Source organism: Ursus maritimus, unplaced genomic scaffold, assembly GCF_017311325.1.
Source record: "Ursus maritimus isolate PB19 unplaced genomic scaffold, ASM1731132v1 scaffold_23, whole genome shotgun sequence".
NCBI classification, from domain to species: Eukaryota; Metazoa; Chordata; class Mammalia; order Carnivora; family Ursidae; genus Ursus; species Ursus maritimus.
This window is the reverse complement of record NW_024424786.1, coordinates 45,395,897-45,413,992: the sequence shown is the minus strand read 5'-3', so window position 1 is coordinate 45,413,992 and position 18,096 is coordinate 45,395,897. Positions and strand designations below refer to the sequence as shown.

General features: G+C 54.2%; 1 protein-coding gene across 1 annotated transcript in view; it reads left to right on the top strand.

Moving 5' to 3' along the window:
- The window catches only part of KCNQ1 (potassium voltage-gated channel subfamily Q member 1), a 334,785-nt gene that overhangs the window by 97,858 nt on the left and 218,831 nt on the right, over positions 1-18,096 (top strand). Inside the window, exon 10 of the mRNA XM_040639632.1 lies at positions 823-967. Coding sequence (XP_040495566.1) covers positions 823-967 — 145 coding nt within the window. The remainder of the gene's footprint in view (positions 1-822; positions 968-18,096) is intronic.

Sequence of the window (18,096 nt, the reverse complement as noted above, 5' to 3'; positions counted from 1 at the left end):
AGCACCACTCTGGGCCCGGGGGGGGGGGGGAGCGTGTGCCGGGCCCTGCCACCCCAGGGTCCCTTGGCTCCAGGGACATGTGGGACTGCTGCTGCAAGGCCAGGGCTGTGGGGGGCCTGGAGGGGGAGCCCCAGGGTGCAGAACAGGCTGGGTTCTGTCCAGCGCTGGGAGAGAAGGCTCTCGAGAGGACCCTGATGTCTGGCTTTCTCTACTGGGCACGGTGGGTGTCGGTCAGCACAGAGGTGGCACCCCAGCTCGGGGAAGAAGGCCTTGAGATCACGGTGCAGGGGTTTGGGCAAGCTTTGGGCAAGGATGTCGTGATTGGCTGGTGTGGTGAAGGAGGGTGGCCCATGTGCCCACACTTGCTTGGTGGTACCCAGCTCTCCCGGAGGCCAGCTATCCCCCGAAGCCCTGCACCCTCTGTTCCCTGTGCCCAACCCCCTCCCAGACTCCCCCACCTCCACATCACCTCCTCAGAGCGGCCTTTGCCAGCCCCAGGCCATCCGCCAGCTGCCCCACCCCATGCTGGCACTCCTGGCGGCCCTTGTCGGCACGTGCCCTGGTGATCTCTCGAATGTTTACCTGTTTGCCAGCTTCCTGCCTGCTCATCCCTCAGGCCGAGCTCCCGGGCAGCGCCTGTGCCAAGCCCCCCACGGGACCCCTGGCAGCTCTGCAGTGCCGCGGCCCTCCCTGTCTGCGTGCGAAAGGGCTGGAGCTTGGCCCCTGAGACCTGGTTCCCTGGCAGGTGCTCAGCGGGGCTGCCAAGGGGCTCTGGGGCCAGTGGACGCCCAGGAACCGCTGGCTTATTGCCTGTCATTTCAGGTAAAGAGAAAGAAGTTCAAACTGGACAAGGACAACGGGGTGAATCCTGGAGAGAAGATGCTCACGGTCCCCCACATCACGTGCGAGCCTGTCTCAGAGGAGCGGAGGCTGGACCACTTCTCCGTGGACAACTGTGACAGCTCTGGTGAGAAGCCTGCGCCCCGGGTGGCAGCGGGGAACGGGGATGGGCACTCGGCTCCTGCTGACCTAGTGTCTGCCTGGCGACGTCCTGCCCCCCACCACGGCGCAAGCAGGTCCTTCTGAGGAGGTGGGACCCCACCCTGGAGGGACCCTTCCTCTTGCTCTGTTCTACGCTCTGGGCTGCTGGGTGCCAGGCGCCAGGCCCCGCCTCAGTCGTGCTGTGTGTCTGGCGCCCCATGGCTGGCAGAAAGGAGGCGGCCCGTACGTGTTGACCCCCCCCCTTCCTGGTGGAGAGAGGACGGGGCCTCCAGAGCCAGCTCTCTGCACCCACACTCGTCCCCTTCCTCGACACCGTGTGTCTTCGCTTTTCGGGCATTTCTGTGTCCATCTCCCCCTTCTGGGGCTCTTCCCGGCACCCACTGGAGCATGCCAGCTTACTGGCGGCTGTAAGGGAGTGTCACTGTCTCAACTGTGGCAGAGAGGGACAAGCTCACATTGTTCCTGACGCTTTGTGCTTACGGGTGGCCGGCCCGCCAAGTGCTTGGTTCTCAGGCGGCTGACCCCTGATGCGTCCCCCTGCATGTGGTCCCAGTCCCCTGGCAGCAGGGCGGAAAGTATTCCAGAAAGGGGCTGAGACTGCTCTCTGTGCCTTGGGGCTGCCTGTGGACCAGGCCAGGGTGCCCACCCTGCTGGGCACTGTGCCACAGTGGCCCCATCCCATGCGGTCAGGATTCCGCTCTGGCCTGAATCTGGCCACTTCACTGGTGAGCCCCCAGGACACGCTCCCCGCCCGCCCCCCGGAGTGGGTACAAGGGACAATTAATTGTGCCAACAAATGCCCGTGCCCCCCCCCAACTCCGGATCCAGGGACAGGACTATTGTCGCAATGCAGATGGGGGCTCTCCACAAATGCTAATGGGCAGGTCGGGCGTGGGGAGAAGCATCTCTGGCTGTTTGCTGAATGCGGGGCGCTGCATTCAGACTGTTTGCTGTTATTAAGTGCCCGGGGACGCCTGCGGAATGGTAATGAGGCACGAGAGCAGGGAAGTCAGACCCCCTTTGTGGAATGCTTTTGCACGGAGGAGTTTTGCTTTCCCGCCGACGCGATAAGTCAGCCCAGCCCGGGCCGTGGCTGCTGGAGCCTGAGCTGTCAGCCTGGCCCCCGGGGGCCCCGCGTGGCCCCCAGCCTGGGGGTGGCGGCTGAGGCTCTCCAGAGCCCTGGTGGGGGAGGAGAGGCCTCCTCCCTGGGCAGACGCCGTCCCTGGGAAGGGCCTGCAGCGCCAGCCCCTGCGCGGCAGGCAGGGCGCGAGCAGCCGTGCTGAATTCCATCCCCGGCCGGATCCAGGCCTTGTGCGGGAGCCTCACCCGCGTGCCCGGTCCAGGTGTGCGAAGGGACGTGTGAGACAGGTGCTCTTTCCTTCCCAGCACTGGCCTGCACACAGGCCCCCTCCTCTGTGGTTTCTCTCCGTGTCTCGAGCCCACGGCGTCTCTGGGCTTCTGTCCTGTGACACCTAGGGTCCTCAGAAGGGCTGCCCACCCACATTCATGGCTTCCAGAGCCTTGTCTGCACCACTGTAGTCCCTGGGCAGGCCTCCCGCGTTCACGGCAAAGGCCCTAACTGGCCGTGGGAGAACCTGTGATGGCAACAGGCAGCATGGATGCAGGAGCCCTGCCCTCCAGGCTCCCATCCTTATGTAGGTTCCAGACCCCCAGCTGCTCATTGTCCTGGTCACCAGGATCTGCGGTCAGGAGCCCACTCCATGCAGGGCCCGCCCGAGGCCCCGGGGTGGGGGGGCAGGGCTCCTTGGCATCCCGGGAGGAAGAGGGGCCATAGCAAGGAAGCCAAGCATGTGGGCATCTGGGGAACGAGCGCCCGGCGGTGTCAGTGCTGGGTAGAGCCAGCTGGGGTTGGGGGGGAGAGGAGCAGCCAGGATGGAGGTGCTGTGGGGGACAGCCATGCCTCTGCCGCTCCACGTAGCCCCCGACCTGGGCACGCCACCTGCTTTCCTCATGCCAGGTGGGAGTGAGTCCGCCTTCCCGGTGGAGAGGCATTTGTGGACTCCTGGCGTGCGGGGCCGATGTGACCCTCCTTTATGAAACTGGACGGAGAGGGGCCCGGGAGCCTGCAGGCATCGGACGGGCCAGGCCCTGGAAGTCCACAGAGCAGGGGTGGCCACGGTCAGCTTTGTGTTCCCTGAGCCTCACCCACAGTGGTGTGGATGGGGAGCAGGCAGAATGAGCCAGAGGCCAGGCCAGTGGCTGAAGTGCCACGGGCCCTGTGGGGCTGGGGGTCGGAGGAGCCAAGGCCAGCAGGAGGGGCCTGCAGACCTAGGCAGCGTGGGTGCGACCCCCAAGGGCAGGGCAGAGTGGGAGACGGTGGGGGCACCCGGCAAAGAGAGGCCTTCCCTTCCCATCACAAACCCGTCAAGGGCGAACGAGTCCAGGCAGCCGAGCTGGGGACATGCTGACGCACAGTCTGGCCTGCAGGGGGGCGGGGCGGGGGGCTTGCTGCTCCCGCTCGCGGTGCGTTCACGGAAGAGCCGGCGCTCTTGAGCCTAACTCGTGGGGCACGGTCTGCAGCCGGCGCTGTGCCCCCGGCCGCACCCTCCAGGCCTTGCCTCTCTCCCTCCCCTCAGTTGGCAGCCATTGCGCCTCCAGGGTCTGGCAGTGCTCCGCCAGATGCCACCCCGAGCCCCTCACCCAGGCTGCCATCGCCCGTGTTTGGGTTTTGCCTTTTTAAACTGTCCTCCGAGTCATCACTTGTCTGCAGTCGAGACTTGCTTACATCTACCGACAGATTTGCTGGGTTTCTGCCTCAGTTTGGATTTAACGTCTTTCTTCCTGAAGGTCTTTCACTAGTTCCTTCAGGGAAGGTCTGTTGACAGTCAACTCGGTTTTTGTCTGAAATTTCGTATTTTGTCTTTGCTGTTGGGTGACAGTCTAGCTGGGGAAGAGACGACGGGTTGAGATACGGATTCCCTCTGAACACGCGGCGTGCTGTCCTGCTCCTCGGCCACCCCGAGGAGGTGACCGTCCCACTCTGGGGCTTCCGGTGCCTTCCTTGGACTCTAGTGCTGGGCTGTACCACTGTGGAAGGTCGGGGTTCGCCCTCCCCACCCCGCCGTCCGCGGCGATCCCTGGGTCTGCGGGCTCGTGTCTCCCACCCACTGTGCCCGTTAGCACAAACCTGTCACAAGTGATCGCCTCCCCTGTTGGCTCTGGTCTGCCTGGAAGCGTCGACTTGGCCGTCTCGCTCTGTCCCTTTGGCTGTCCCTAATATGTTCCTGCTCAGTCGCCCCGGCGCCTTCTTGGCGGCGGCTTCCCAGTTTGCTGGCTGTTCGACGTGTCTGATCCCCTGGTTAGTCACCTGCTGAGATTTTAATTTCGAGGCCCTCACATTTTCTCACACCTGTGCCTCCTTGTGTGCGGGCTTGATTGGCTTGGTCTTCGCAGCTTGTATCTTCCTCATAGTCTACAACTTTGAATTTCTCAGTCACGTGAACATGTTTATGTCATCATCCGTGCCACGATGTCATCATCCATGACATCATCATCCGTGCCATGACGTCATCATCCGTGCCATAACGTCATCATCCGTGCCACGACGTCATCATCCATGACATGACATCATCATCCGTGGCACGACGCCATCATCCGTGTCATGACATCATCATCCATGACATGGCATGATCATCTGTGTCACAATGTTATCCCCCGTGCCATGATGTCATCGTCCATGCCATCACATCATCATCCATGACACGACACCATCATCCATGCTATGATGTCATCACCCGTGGACGGGGTGACCCAGTAAACCCCTCCAGAACGTTTGTGGTGTGGGATTTTCTAGACAGCCGCGTGGTGTAAGTGCAGGCCCGGTCTCTCGTGAGAACGAGCCCATCCCCAAGTAGCAAGAGGAGGCTTCTCACTCATGCTCCACGAACACAGGCCAAAACAAACTGATTTTCTCTTTTCTCTGCATCTGCCACACCTGGTTTTGCTGGTTGGTACGTTTTGCATCGTTTCTGTGATTCGAGTCTGCCCTCCGCCTTTCTCTCCGCCTTTCTGGAGGCCCAGGTTCACATGGGGAGTCTCTGTCCTCACTTCTTGCCTCGTGCTGGTCCCAGGCCCGGCTCTTCATCCAGGCCACGCTGTGCTCCTCAGGTGAGCGGATGCCTGGGACTGCCCACACGCATGGTCTGCGTTGTGGCCGCTGCTCCACTCGTGGTCCTGGGGGACACCCTCAGCCGAGTCCATAGAAGACATTTGTCATTTCAGCGAGCCTATGTGGGAGTTTGTAGAGAGAGGCCTTTGATAGCATCAGGTTACTGCTGGAAGCAGAAGTCCTCGTCTTGGTGACAGAAAGAGTGTCCCCGGCATGGGAGGCCATGAGCTCCCCGCTGGCAGAGGGCTGGGGGTGCCACTCCAGGTCAGAACTGCCCTGGAGCCCCCCTGAATCAGCAGGAGAATTTCAGAGGCTACCTCCAGAGACTCTGAGTCACAGGGCCTACAGGGAGCCCAGGAGCGTGTTTGTAATGTGCCCCCAACTTACTCTGGGAGCTGTCCCAGGGGACCTTGGGGACGAGGCCCGGCACCGACTTCAGGGGACCAGAACAGGGCTTCTGTTACCCCAGGTCTGTCTCACCTGGGCCGAGAAGGGTCCCAGGCCCCCTCCTGGCTCCGCACCAGGGTCCGGGTCAGCCCCCCATTATCTACATTACAACAACAGTTCTCCGCAGGTGGAGAATACAAAGGAGCTGGCTCTGTGCGTATGTCAACACGTAAGCTGCAGCTAGGACACTTCACGAGGAAAGGGGGGGCTGCCGTCCCCTTGAGATCCGGGACACCACAAGGATGCCTGCTCTTATCACTCCTAGTCCACATGAACCTGGAGGTTCGAGCCAGCGGAACAGTCAAGAAAGACATTGCAGACGTCTAGGTTGGAAAGGCAGAGGTAAAGCCCTGTTTGCAGGTGGCGCAGTTCTGCGTGTGGAACCCCTGGAGCACATGCGCGATGACCACAGATCGAGCGTGTGAGCGGAGCCAGGGCCACATGCAAACGTCCATTCTGCCTCTACGTCTGGCAGCAAATAGTCTGAAGTCAAAATTTTAAAAAATACCACTTCCTGGGACACCTGAGTGGCTCAGTCAGTGAAGCATCTGTCTTCGGCTCAGGTCTTGATCCTGGGGTCCTGGGATCCAGGCCCACATTGGGGTGCTCAGCTCAGCGCAGGTCTGTGTCTCCCTCTCCCTCTGCCCCTCTCTCCACTCACACTCGCTCTCTCTCAAATAAATAAATAGAACTGTTAAAAAAAAAATACCACTTACTGTAACATCAAAAACATGAAATAGTCAGAGAACAACCTGACAAAAGATGAGTGCTGAGCCCTGGAGACCATCAAGCGTTGCTGGGAGGAGTCACAGTATCCCCAGGTCCGGGGAGAGGGGCGCCATGCGCCGTATCACCAGCCCCCACGTTCCTGTCCGAACTCAGTGCGTAGCCGTCAGAATCCCACCAGGCATTTGGTGGAAGCTAATGAGCCGGGTCTGAAATTTGCATGGAAATGACTGAAGTTCCAAAACAGCGTTTGAAAACCAAAAAAGTTAGAGGACTAGCACTAGCTTGGAGATAAGTAAATAGAATGACGAACAGAATAGAGTCTGGACAGACCTACATGCACAGGCACAGGTGACTTGCGACAGAGGCGCAAAGGTGGTTTGTTGGGGAACGGATGGTAGTTTCGACAACGAGCCTGGGAACAACGAGAGCGTCCGTCTGCCGAACAGCACACTTGGAGCCCCATCGTGCATCATATACAAGAATCAACTCAAAATTTATCACGGAAATAGAAGCCTAAAAGTTACAGAAGAAGGCGCAGGAGACAATGTCTGTGCCTTTGAGAGCTAAGCTTCTTGAACATGACACCAGCAGCATGAGCCATGATAAGAACCAACCAGTTGGACTTTTCAAAATTAAAAACCTCTCTTTGAAAGACGGTATTAAGAGGATGAAAAGATAAAGCCCAGACGGGGGCTTTGAAAATATTTTCAATCATCCATCTGATAAAGGATTTGTGTCCAGAATATAAGAGGGATGCTTATGGCTGAGTAATAAGACAAATAAAAACAGGCAAAAGGTTTAAACAGACGCTCATCAAAGAAGAGAAACGGGCGCCTGGTGGCTCAGTCAGTGAAGCGTCTGCCTTTGGTCAGGCCATGATCCCGGGTCCTGGGATCCAGCCCCGCCTGCATCTGGCTCCCTGCTCAGCGGGGAGCCTGCTTCTCCCTCTGCCTCCCCCCCCAACCTCGCTTGTGCTCATGCTCTCTCTCTCTCAAATAAATAAATAAAATGTTTTTTAAAAAAGAAGAGAACCGGGTAAGCACAAGAGAATATATTCAATATTGTTAGTTATTAGGGAAATGCAAATTAAAACTACACTAAGAGGCGCCTGAGTGGCTCAGTCGTTAAGCGTCTACCTTCGGCTCAGGTCATGATCTCAGGGTCCTAGGATCCAGCCCCGCATCAGGCTGCCTGGGCAGGGAGCCTGCTTCTCCCTCTCCCTCTGCCTGCCACTTACCCTGCTTGTGTTCCCTCCCTCTCTGTCAAACAAATAAGTAAAATCTTAAAAAAGAAAAATGCAATGAGATGTTACTACACAATTATTATATTGGGTAAAATTAAGGTCATTTTACCAAGTGCGGTGACTGGACCAGAGAAGATGCCACCACCTGCACACAGGTGTGCCTGGGACGTGGCGCTGGCGCCCTCATGCACACCCGGCGGAACGGCCCACGGTGCCGCTGTGGAAATCAGTCTGGGAGTTTCTTAAAATGTTGTATGTGCACCTGCCGCGTCGTCCGGCCCTTCTGTTCCTCAGCGTGTGTCCAGGAGAAACAAGAACAGACACGCATGCTGACAAGGGCTCGTGGGATCCGTTCAGAGCATTTCATGGAGACATTGCACATGCCCATCAACATCCGACAGAATGTTTTTACATCGTGGCGTCCCCACATGGTGATGCACTGCCACTCAGAGCAAAGAATGAGCCACGAACACACACAGCAGCCTGGAGAAACAGCAGAATAATTATGAGGAGTGAAAGAAGCCGGGGGGGGGGAGAAAGAAAAAGAAAAGAAAAGGAAAGAAAGAAGAAGGGAGGAAGGAAGGAAAGAAGGAAAGAAAGAGAAAGAAAGGAAAGAAAAGGAAAGGGGGAGAAAAGCGTACAGAGTTCCTTATTTGTGTGAAACTCTAGGAATTGCAGACTGGTCTAGAATGACGGCAGGCCAGGCGGCTGTCCTGGGGAGCGTGGGGACGGGGATCAGGATCGGACGGGGAGAGCCCAGAAGGCCCGAGAGAGACCCAGGGGGTGATGTGTATGTCCACGATCCTGATCGTGTCGATGGTTTCACGGGTCCAAAGTTACCGCAGCTGTACACTTCAAACACGGGCGTTTGTTATACGCCCATTACGCCTCCATGAAAAAAAGACATAGAAATATTTTACATAGCAAAAAATACCCCAAATAATTTTTTTAAATGATCATCTGGGGAAAATAGTAGCCGCTCATATACACATGGGGCGAATTTCCTCAGGCTGTCGGGAAACTCAAAGTCCTGGAGACCAAAGGATGAGAGATATAAACACGATTCTAGAAAAAGGAGATACTAAGATTCTCACAGATGAGCGGATGCTGATAACATCAGCTATGATCACAGAAATGTTAATTAAAGCCCTGGGGGCTTGACTTCTGTGACGGGTTGTCCTCCGTGGGCCAGTGTGCTTGGAAACCCCAAGCTCAGGCATAGGTGCCAGGAGGATATCGGGGTGCAGGCGCTATGGAGTCACGTAAGGCAATTTGCATGAAAATGCAAGATGCACGTGCCCTTCCACCCTTCCAGAAATGTATTCTGCACTCAGGTTGCACATTTGCAAAATGACCCGTGATCAGGGGACTGATCTCTGCAGTCGTTAAATAGCAAACTATGGCAAGCCAGCAGCATCCCTGAGTGGGGCTCTGCCTGGGGAGTGTCGTCTGTGCATCCAACAGCCACCAGCCCCGCGAGCCTGTCCCCTCGGCGCCGAGGGAAGGCATCCCTGACTGCCCGCACCGCGGGCTGGGGAGAGGAGGAGATGGGCCAGCATGTGTGCTGATACAGTGTTTGAGGAGAGGGAGCTCCGCCGACCTCTCCCTGTGTCCCGGGACAGCCTGAAAAGAATGCTGGAATCACCTTCTCTGAGGCTCAACAGCCCAGCAAAGCTGTAAAACCATCTGGCCTGGTGCATGTGCTAAAGGAGATCTTTAATCTCTTTTTAGTCTGTTTTATGCTAATTTGTTCTAAAGCACCGTGCTGCCTCTCTTGGGGTAATGTATTCATTGCTATTTAATCCTCGAGGCTTGTCATTATGTTGCCACTTGGTAGCAACAAAGTTACTTCCAGTGATTTGATGTTCTTCCCTCTTGGTCAGCCCTTTGTTTCTCCCCGAGCTTTTAGCTTGTTGGGTTTTGCTGTCCCCCCCACCCCCCGCTCCCCCCAATCTCATGAGAGGTGGATCCATTTTATCTTATTATATATGTACTTCCTTATTCAAAAGCTACCTTTTTGCTTTTCTGTTTTCTGTTTCCCCAACTTGGGCTTTTATATCTATTAATTCCCTCTCTTGGATTAATTCACTTTTTAAAAACCCTGAGAGTAATGGTTGGTTGAAAGTGTCTCTTCTTCAAGATGTTTTAGAAGTTAGATGCTTTCGTCTGAGGGCAGGGTTCGCTGGGGCGTGGATCCTGCTATGAAATGCGTTCCTTGTCTTCGCTTTCTCGAGCGTGTTTATTTTACGTTTTGACTTTCTCTTTCATCTGAAGAAACGTTTTCTCACTTTTCAAGCAGAACGTTGTTTATCTCTGTTACAGTTTCTAATTTAACAGGCTTATAGGGAGAAGATATGGCCTTTGAAATAGTTGCATTTTTCCTGTAAAGATTTTCTCTGTGTCCAAGTACGAACATGAACGCCTGCTTTTGTAAATGTTCCACGGGCCTAAGTGAGGATATATTCTCTATCTGCAAAACACAGACTTGCATTTGTACGCACAGAGAAAACCTACATTGCGACGGGTCGCACACACGGGCACACACGCGTGTGTGCGCTCACGGCAGCACTCAGCTCTGTCCCACCTTTCCTGGCTGTTGTTACTGATTCAGAATCTAACACCGAATTCTGCCAAATTCTAACACAGGAAAACTAGATGCTCCTTCCTGTACAATTTTTTCTTTAGAAGTCAAGTGGCAGGCTCGCGGGGTGGGTCTGAGCACAGCCTGGCAGCCAGGCGGTTCTGCCATTCTCTCCTGGGCGACCCTGAGCCAGCTCCTGCCTTCTCTGGGCCTCAGTTTCTGCACCCGTGAAAGGGGGATCCTGGCAGGGCCACGCCCAGGACTGTGGTGTTGACCAAGCGAGTTGGAACATGTGAATGCCCACCCGGGGCCTGTGTGTCTCCGGCTTCCCGGAGCCTCCGGCCTCCTGCCCTGCCCAGCAGCACCCTCTGCCCCGGCTCCTCGCACCACGACTCTTGGGGGTGATCTTTCTTTTCCAGTTTCTTAAAATTGTGTTGTTTTATAATCTTTACACCTCGAACTCTGCCCCTGGGGCTGATGTGCAGGCTTTGGTGAGTCCTTTCTTCCTTGTTTGCGTGGTGTCCTCCCCTCTGGGACCCGAGTGAGTAGTCCAGGGCTTATTCCGGTTTTCCCCGTGCTCCTGCTGTAACGGGCTGGTCCCTGATGTCCAAGCACGGGGACATGGCACGCCCGCTTTCTTGCCTGTCCCCCTTCAGTTCCGTGCGGTGAGACTCCCTCCAAGGCTGCTAGGGCAGTGCGTCCCGAGATTTTCGATGTCTCCTTCGTCCCCCACGTGGGCATGAACCACAGCCTCTCCCACTGCCAGGAATCTCCTTTGCTTCAGGTTTGGGCCAACCTTCCAGAAACCTCCCTCGAACCCCACGTACAAGTCCTTCCGTTTCTCTGGGCTAATGGCTGGAGGTATTAGTTTGCTGGAGGCCACGTAACAAACTACTACAGACCGTGTGGCTTGAGCAGCAGAAGTTTCCGCTGCCGCCCGGGAGGCGGAAAGCCGGGATCGAGGTGTGGCCAGGGCTCCTCTGTCCTGCGCTGGCCAGGGCCACGTCTCTGCTGTCCTCACAGTCTGTCCTCAGTGTCTGTGCAACTCCTGCTTTGATGGGGACACCGGCTGCACTGGAGTAGGGACGACAAGAGCAGCTTACTGGAGCCTGACCTCCTTCGTGGCCCCTTCTCCCAAGGTCACATTCGGCGGTGCGGGGGCAGAGCACTCAGGACTCTGGGTCTCAGGGCCTCAGCTCCGCCCTTCACATAGGAACAGGGGCATTCCTGGCCTCAGTGGGCACTGCTTGGCCTCACCCTTCTGCAGGTGGGGCTCCCCTTCCCGGCATCCCTCCAGCCGTCCGTGGCAAGGCAGCGTTCTCTCTCATCAGCCAAGGGAAGCAGGCCTTCTCCCCGGTGGCCCCGCTGACATTTGGGGCCAGGTCAGGCTTGGTGGAGGGGCTGCCGTGGGCACCGTGGGATGGCGGGTGGCAGCCTGGCCTCTTGAAGCGACTAGCGGCACCGCCGCTGTTGTGACAAGCAGAACGTTTCTAGGTACTGCTGAGTGTCCCTTGTTGGGGGGGAGGCAACCACTCCCGGTTGAAGACCTCTGGGCTGAACTGTTGGAGGTTTGGGGTTTCTTTAACTGTTTATTTGGAAATGATTTTGAACTACAGAAAAATAGCAAGAATACGAATAAGATTGAAAACATTCACATGCTCTTTAATCTGACACTTGCTGGTGGTTAATAGTTTGCCCCCGTGACCTTGACTGTGTGGACCCCTTTCAGTGCGTGCAGTCACATGGCTGGTTGCCGAGCCATTGCCACATAAGTCACGTGCTCTCAGACCTTTGCCCTTAAACCTCCTGCTGGGTATTCCCTAAAAATAAAGGGACCCCCTTCTAAAGTGACGGCACACGTCTCAGCCTCCACTCGCAGACGTGGATCCTGTCCCTTCACCTCCTCGACCACCCGCTACGGCCGTGCCTTTCACACACTTGCCCCTCCGGGCCAGCGTCCAGTCTGGGGCCCGGGGGTCCAGCTCTCTGGCCTTCTTTATTCTGGAACATGCCCGGGCTCTGCCTCTTACAATGTTCAGGCTTCTGAGGGTGACTGTCCTGCCCTTGCTGGGGGGGTTTGCTGGATGTTTCCCTGTGGTTGGATTTGGGTTGTGCCTTCCTAGCTGGAACGTCCCGTCAGTGACAGGGTGTCCTTCTTGGGGGGACCCACCCTGAGGCACATGATGCCCCCCACCCCTCACTGGTGGTACAGCTTTAATCGCCCATCAAAGAGTCATGCTACGGTGCTTTGTAGCTGATAAGCAACTGGGGGAAATAATCTAAAGCCATGAACATATCCTGTTGCTTATTAAAAAATGTCTCCTGGATTTAGAGGCTTCCTGGAACCAGTCTTTATGAGGGGGATTGCAAAATGATGGTTTTCCAGCCCAAGCACACTTCCACAAAAGTACTGAAATGTGCCCAGTGAGAACGGCATTCCAAGGGAAAGCATCTCAACTTGTACTGTGGGAAAAACTCTCCTTCTCCCCCATTTATTTACTTCTGTTGACTTATTATCTATATGCATGGGATCATGGATTTTTGTACGATAATTCTTACTGCCCTTAATTATTTCGCTAATCACATCGTCCCAGATTTGGCTGGTGGAAACCCTTTCAAGCTGGCTTCTCTGCCCTTGTGACATGCTCACATTTTGGGGGTTGTTTGTTTTTTAGCATTTCTTTATGCTCTGGTAAAACAAGACTCGGGCTTGTTTCACGCACACTCTGCTCCAGCCCCGGAGTCCGCCAATTTTCCAAAGAGCTCTGGTTCTTTTTAACGGGGGGTGAAATTACTGGAAACCAGAATCTGGGCATGGGGTGTGCCTGTTGCTACTAGGCATCTTTTCTTCTTGGCCCTTCTGTGCACAGAGCTCAGGAGATGAACACAAATGGATGTGCGTGCAAATACACACGTGCGTACCGAGACGCCCCTGGGGAAACCTGGAGCCCACGCCCGTGTCCCTCCTTCTCCTGTGTCCACGCTGGGCATCCCTAACCTGCAAGCCTTCTTCCTCCCCAGTGAGATGCCTGCCTCCCGGCCCCCATCAGCACACAGACTCACTGCTCACAATGCTCTGAATGTTTTCTTAGTCTTTGTCCTTGCTGCTGTCAAACCGCACCTGCTGGCTTGTTTGTGATTCTCTGCTCCCTCCCCTCAAGATTAAGGTTGTTTAATCAAGTACCATGGTCTCCAAGTGCTTGGAATAGTGATTTTCTCCTCTCTCCCTCTCTTCCCCTTCTCTCTCCGTTCAGTGTGGTTATGTCACTCATTTGAAAATTAGTTCCGTAGGCTTCATTTTTTTTTTACTTGTTTTTTAAAACACCACTTCATGGAGGTATAATTTACGTACCATTAAATTCACCCATTTTCAGTGTAATTCCAGGAAATTTGCTGGCTTATGCAATCATCAGCACAATCTAGGTGAGGAACACCCCACCCCACCGTCAGACCCGCCGCGCCCCCACGCAGTCCATCCTCGTCCCCCCGTCCGGCCCCAGCCACCCCTCCTGCGGCCACCGCAGGCCCTGGACAGGCCTGCTCTGGACAATCGTAGAAAATGTAAGCTTTGTCTTCCTGGCTGCTTTCAGCACGTGTTCGAGGTTCATCCACACTCTAGCACCTGAAACTATCCCGGTCCTTCTTCTCGCTGGGAAGTGTTCATTGTGGGGACAGCCACGTTTTTGCTCACCCACCTACCCGCTGAGGGACTTTGTCACGCTGTTTTGTGGCAATTATACATGTGGTTGTGAGCTGTGTGCACGCCTTCCCTCGTCCTGCTGCGGAACGGCTCGGACGGCAACTCTGTGTCTCCCTTCTGCAGGAATTGCCAGGCTGCTTTCCAAAATGGATGTGCCACTTACATTCCCACCGACAACCTGTGAGGGCTTCTATTTATCTGGAGCCTTATTACTATTTCCTGTCGTTTGCTGTCCTTATTCTAGCCCCTCGGGCATCTCGCTGTGGCTTTGATTCATGCTTCCCTGGTAACTACCGATGCTTGGAATTTTTTCATATGCTCGTTGACCAGTTACGTATCTTCTTCGGTGAAATGTCTATTTGGATCTTTGGCCCATTTCTGAACATTAAACTTTGTCTTTTCAGACATTCAGATGCAACTGTAAGAGAAAACAGAGATCCCACAGACCCTTTACAGTGTTGCCCTGGTGGTCTCGTCATTGGAAACCAGAGTCCAGTTCACAACCAGGACGGTGACGCTGAGACAGCCATCCTGTGTCAGGGATCCCTGGTGTGGTTTCTTCGCAGCCACACCTACCTCCCTCCCACTCCTGCCCCCCTTAATCCCTTGACACCACTCCCATAACTTCATCATTTCAAGAATGCGTATAAATGGACCATGCAGCACTCGAGTGTTTGGAATCGGCCCTCTCGATGTAGCGTAACACTTAGATTCGTGTAGTCTGTGTGTATCTGCAGCTCGGTGATGGGTGTCGCCTAGCGGCCCTCCGTGGCGTGGACACACCAGTTGGTTTGACTGCTCGCCTGCTGACGGACGGCTGGGGGGTTCCCAGCGCGGAGCTCTTACAAATTCTGGGAGGCTGAATAACAGCCCCCAACGCACTGAAGTCCTAACTCCTAGAACCGGGGACCGTTGCCTTATGGGGAAGGGGACACCGCCTACATGCTTACATTAAGAATATTGAGATTAGGGGGTGATCCTGGATTATCCCGGGGGGGGCATGTCGTCATAAATGTCCTTGCAGGAGGGAGTCACAGGGGGTTGGACAACAGGAGAGGATAGGACATGTCCCCAGAAGCAGGGGAGAAGACGTGGCATGGGTGTGAGGAAGCGCTGCCCGCTATGGAAAACAGGCAGCTCCGGAGGGAGGGGAAGGCTGGGAAGCGGGTCCCCCTGAAAGCCGCCGCAAGGAACCACCTTGCCCCAGACATTCGTTTCCGACTTCTGGGACAACCCCTCAGAATTGCGGAAGAATCATTTGCGTCATTTTAAGCCACCGAGTTTGTGCTGATTTATGACCACGGCCCCCGGAAAACGAATACAGACACAGCTGGCGTGAGCACCCACGGAAGTGGGCTTTTGTGCAAATGTGATGTCGTTTCTCCGGGACCAGGCCCGGGGGGGCCCGTGCCGAGTAGGTCTTCTGGACACGGCAAAGCCGTTGTCCCACGCGGCTGTCCCGGCTTCACGTCCCCTCCTGCAGTGTTGGGTGACCCCGTTTCTCTGTGCCCCTGCGGCGTCTGGTGTAGACGCCAGTGTTCACGTACGTGTTCTCACGCGTGTGCAGCACTGCCTCATCGATTCGCGTTTGCATCCTCCTGAGGGCTGGCGATACGGAACATTCTTGTGCGCATTGGGCCCTTGTGTCTCTGACTCCCCAGGTGTGCCAGGCATTTCCCCCTTCTCCAATGGCATTGTTTCGAACTCTCGAGTCGTGAGAAGTCGGTACTTATTCTAGATACTGGTCCTAAGCCAGCTACATCATTTGTACATGTCCTCACCTGGTCTGGGGTTTTCCTTGTCCTTCTCCTCACCAGGTCCTTCACAGAGCAAGTATTTTAATTTCAGTGAAGCCCAGTGTATATGTATGCTGTATACGGATTGTACGTTCGCGGTCAAGTCCAGGAGCTCTTTGTCCTACCCGAGATCCTGAACGTTCTTTCCTACAGTCTCCTCGGTCACAGCTCCATCAGGTTATCATTCGTGTGCCGTACAATCCAGCCATTTCCAGTGTCCGATTCAGCGGCCTCACTACATTTCCAGAGTTTCAGAACCATGTCTCACCACTCCCAAAAAGAAACCCAGCTCCCTTTAAACACCACGTTCCAGTCCCCCATTCCATCCCCTTAAGCCCTCAGCAACCGCTCTCGGCTTTCTGCCCCTAAGGATTGGCCCTTTCGGGGCATGTTGCAGAAGGGACGTCAGCCCGTACGTGGTCCCTCGTGACTGGCTTCTTCCACTGAGCGTCGGGTTTTCAAGATCCGCCCAGCGTGTTACTGTGCATAAACGCACTTCGTTTCTTTCTACGGCCGAGTAGTATTCCGCTGTATGGATGTACCAGGGCTTCTCACCTGGCTGTCAGCTAATGGGCATTTGGGATCCTTCCACCTGTTGGCCGTTGGGAATAACGCTGCTGAGAACATGCTTGTACGCGCTTTGTGCGGATATCTCATTTCTCTTGGGGAAATGCGCGGGAGAGGAATGCGGAGTCGGAGGCTAACTCCGTGTCTGATGTTTGAAGAAACTCACCAACTGTTTTCCAAAGCGAGTGTGCCGTTTTCCATCCCGTCACTGTGTGTGGACCCGCAGCGTCCCTGTGCCGGCGGCAGCCCTGGATGTCACCTGGCCTGTTGTGGAGGCAGCCTGGTGGGTGAGGCGGACTTCCACCATGCTGTCGGTCAGCGCTGCCCTGTGCCAGGGGTAGCGAGCGTCTTCCCGTGTGCTTACTGACCATTTGTGGCATAATCTGAAATGTCTATTCAGATTCCTTCCTCCGCTTCTAAAAATGAGAACCTTTGTTTCTTCGCTTTTGCGTTACGAGAGTTCTCCGTCACGCCGCCATTCCTTATCGCGTCAACGATCTGCCAGTATTTCCTCCCCTTCTGGGGGATTTTTGCTTTCTTTAGAATGTCCTTTGAAGCACAAAGCTTGAATGTTGACAAAGTCCAATACATCTTTTTTTCTTTTGTGTTTATGCTTTTGGTGTTATGTCTTAGAAAGCATGGCCAAATCTTGGGTCGTGAAGATTTATCCCTATGTTTCCTTCTAAGAGCTTCGTTGTATTTTGGTCTTTGATCTCGTTTGGGTTAATTTTTGCATAGGGTGTAAGGGAGTGGTCCAGATTCTTTTTTTCCCATAGAATTCCAGCACCGTTTGTCCACAAGGTACTTCTTTCCCCATTGAATACTTTTGGCACCCATGACAAAAATCAATTGACCACAGATAGAAGCCTTTATTTTTCAGACTCTCATCCTATTCTGTTGACCTAAATGTCTCGTGTCTTGTCTTATGCCAGTAACTACACCATTTTGAACGGTTACTCTGTAGTAAATTTTGAAATCGGGAAGTATGAATCCCCCAACTTTATTCTTTTTCAAGATTGCCTTGGCTATTCTAGCTCATTAGAACTTCCGTATGAATTTCAGAATCAGCATGTGTATGTGTGAGGAATTCAGTGGGGATTCTGGTGAGTGTTGTGTTCAGTCGGTAGATGGGGGGGGGTTATTATCAACATGACAGTCTTGTCTTCCAATCCATGAACATGGGATGTCTTTCATTTATTTAGATCTTTTCTTTCAATAATATTTTGTGGTTTTCAGAGTATAAGTTTTGCATTTCTTTAGTTCAATTTATTCCTGAGTATTTTTTTCTTTCTTTGTTGTGGTAAAGTGTATATAAAACAAAATTTACCATTTTAACCATTTTTAAGTTTAAGTATGTGGCAGTAAGTACATTTACATTGTTGTGCTCTATTCTTTTTTGATATTGTACATGAAATTTTTAAATTTCATTTTCTGATTGTTTATTGCAAGTGTATAGAAATACAATTGGTTTCTGTATACGAATGTGTCTTGCAATCTTGCTGAACTTGTCTATTAGTTATCACAGTGTTTTAGTGGATTCCTTGAGATTTTTCTATACATAAAATCATGTCATCTGTGAATAGAAATATTTTTACTTCTTTCTTTCCAACCTGGATGCCTTTATTTTTCTTGCCTAATTGTCCTAGATAGAACCTCCAATATCATGTTGAATAGATGTAGTGGGAGTGGGCATCTTTGTCCTGTTACCGCTCTTAAGAGGAAACCACTCGGGGGCACCTGGGTGGCACAGCGGTTAAGCGTCTGCCTTCAGCTCAGGGCGTGATCCCGGCGTTGTGGGATCGAGCCCCACATCAGGCTCCTCCGCTATGAGCCTGCTTCTTCCTCTCCCACTCCCCTTGCTTGTGTTCCCTCTCTCGCTGGCTGTCTCTCTCTCTGTCGAAT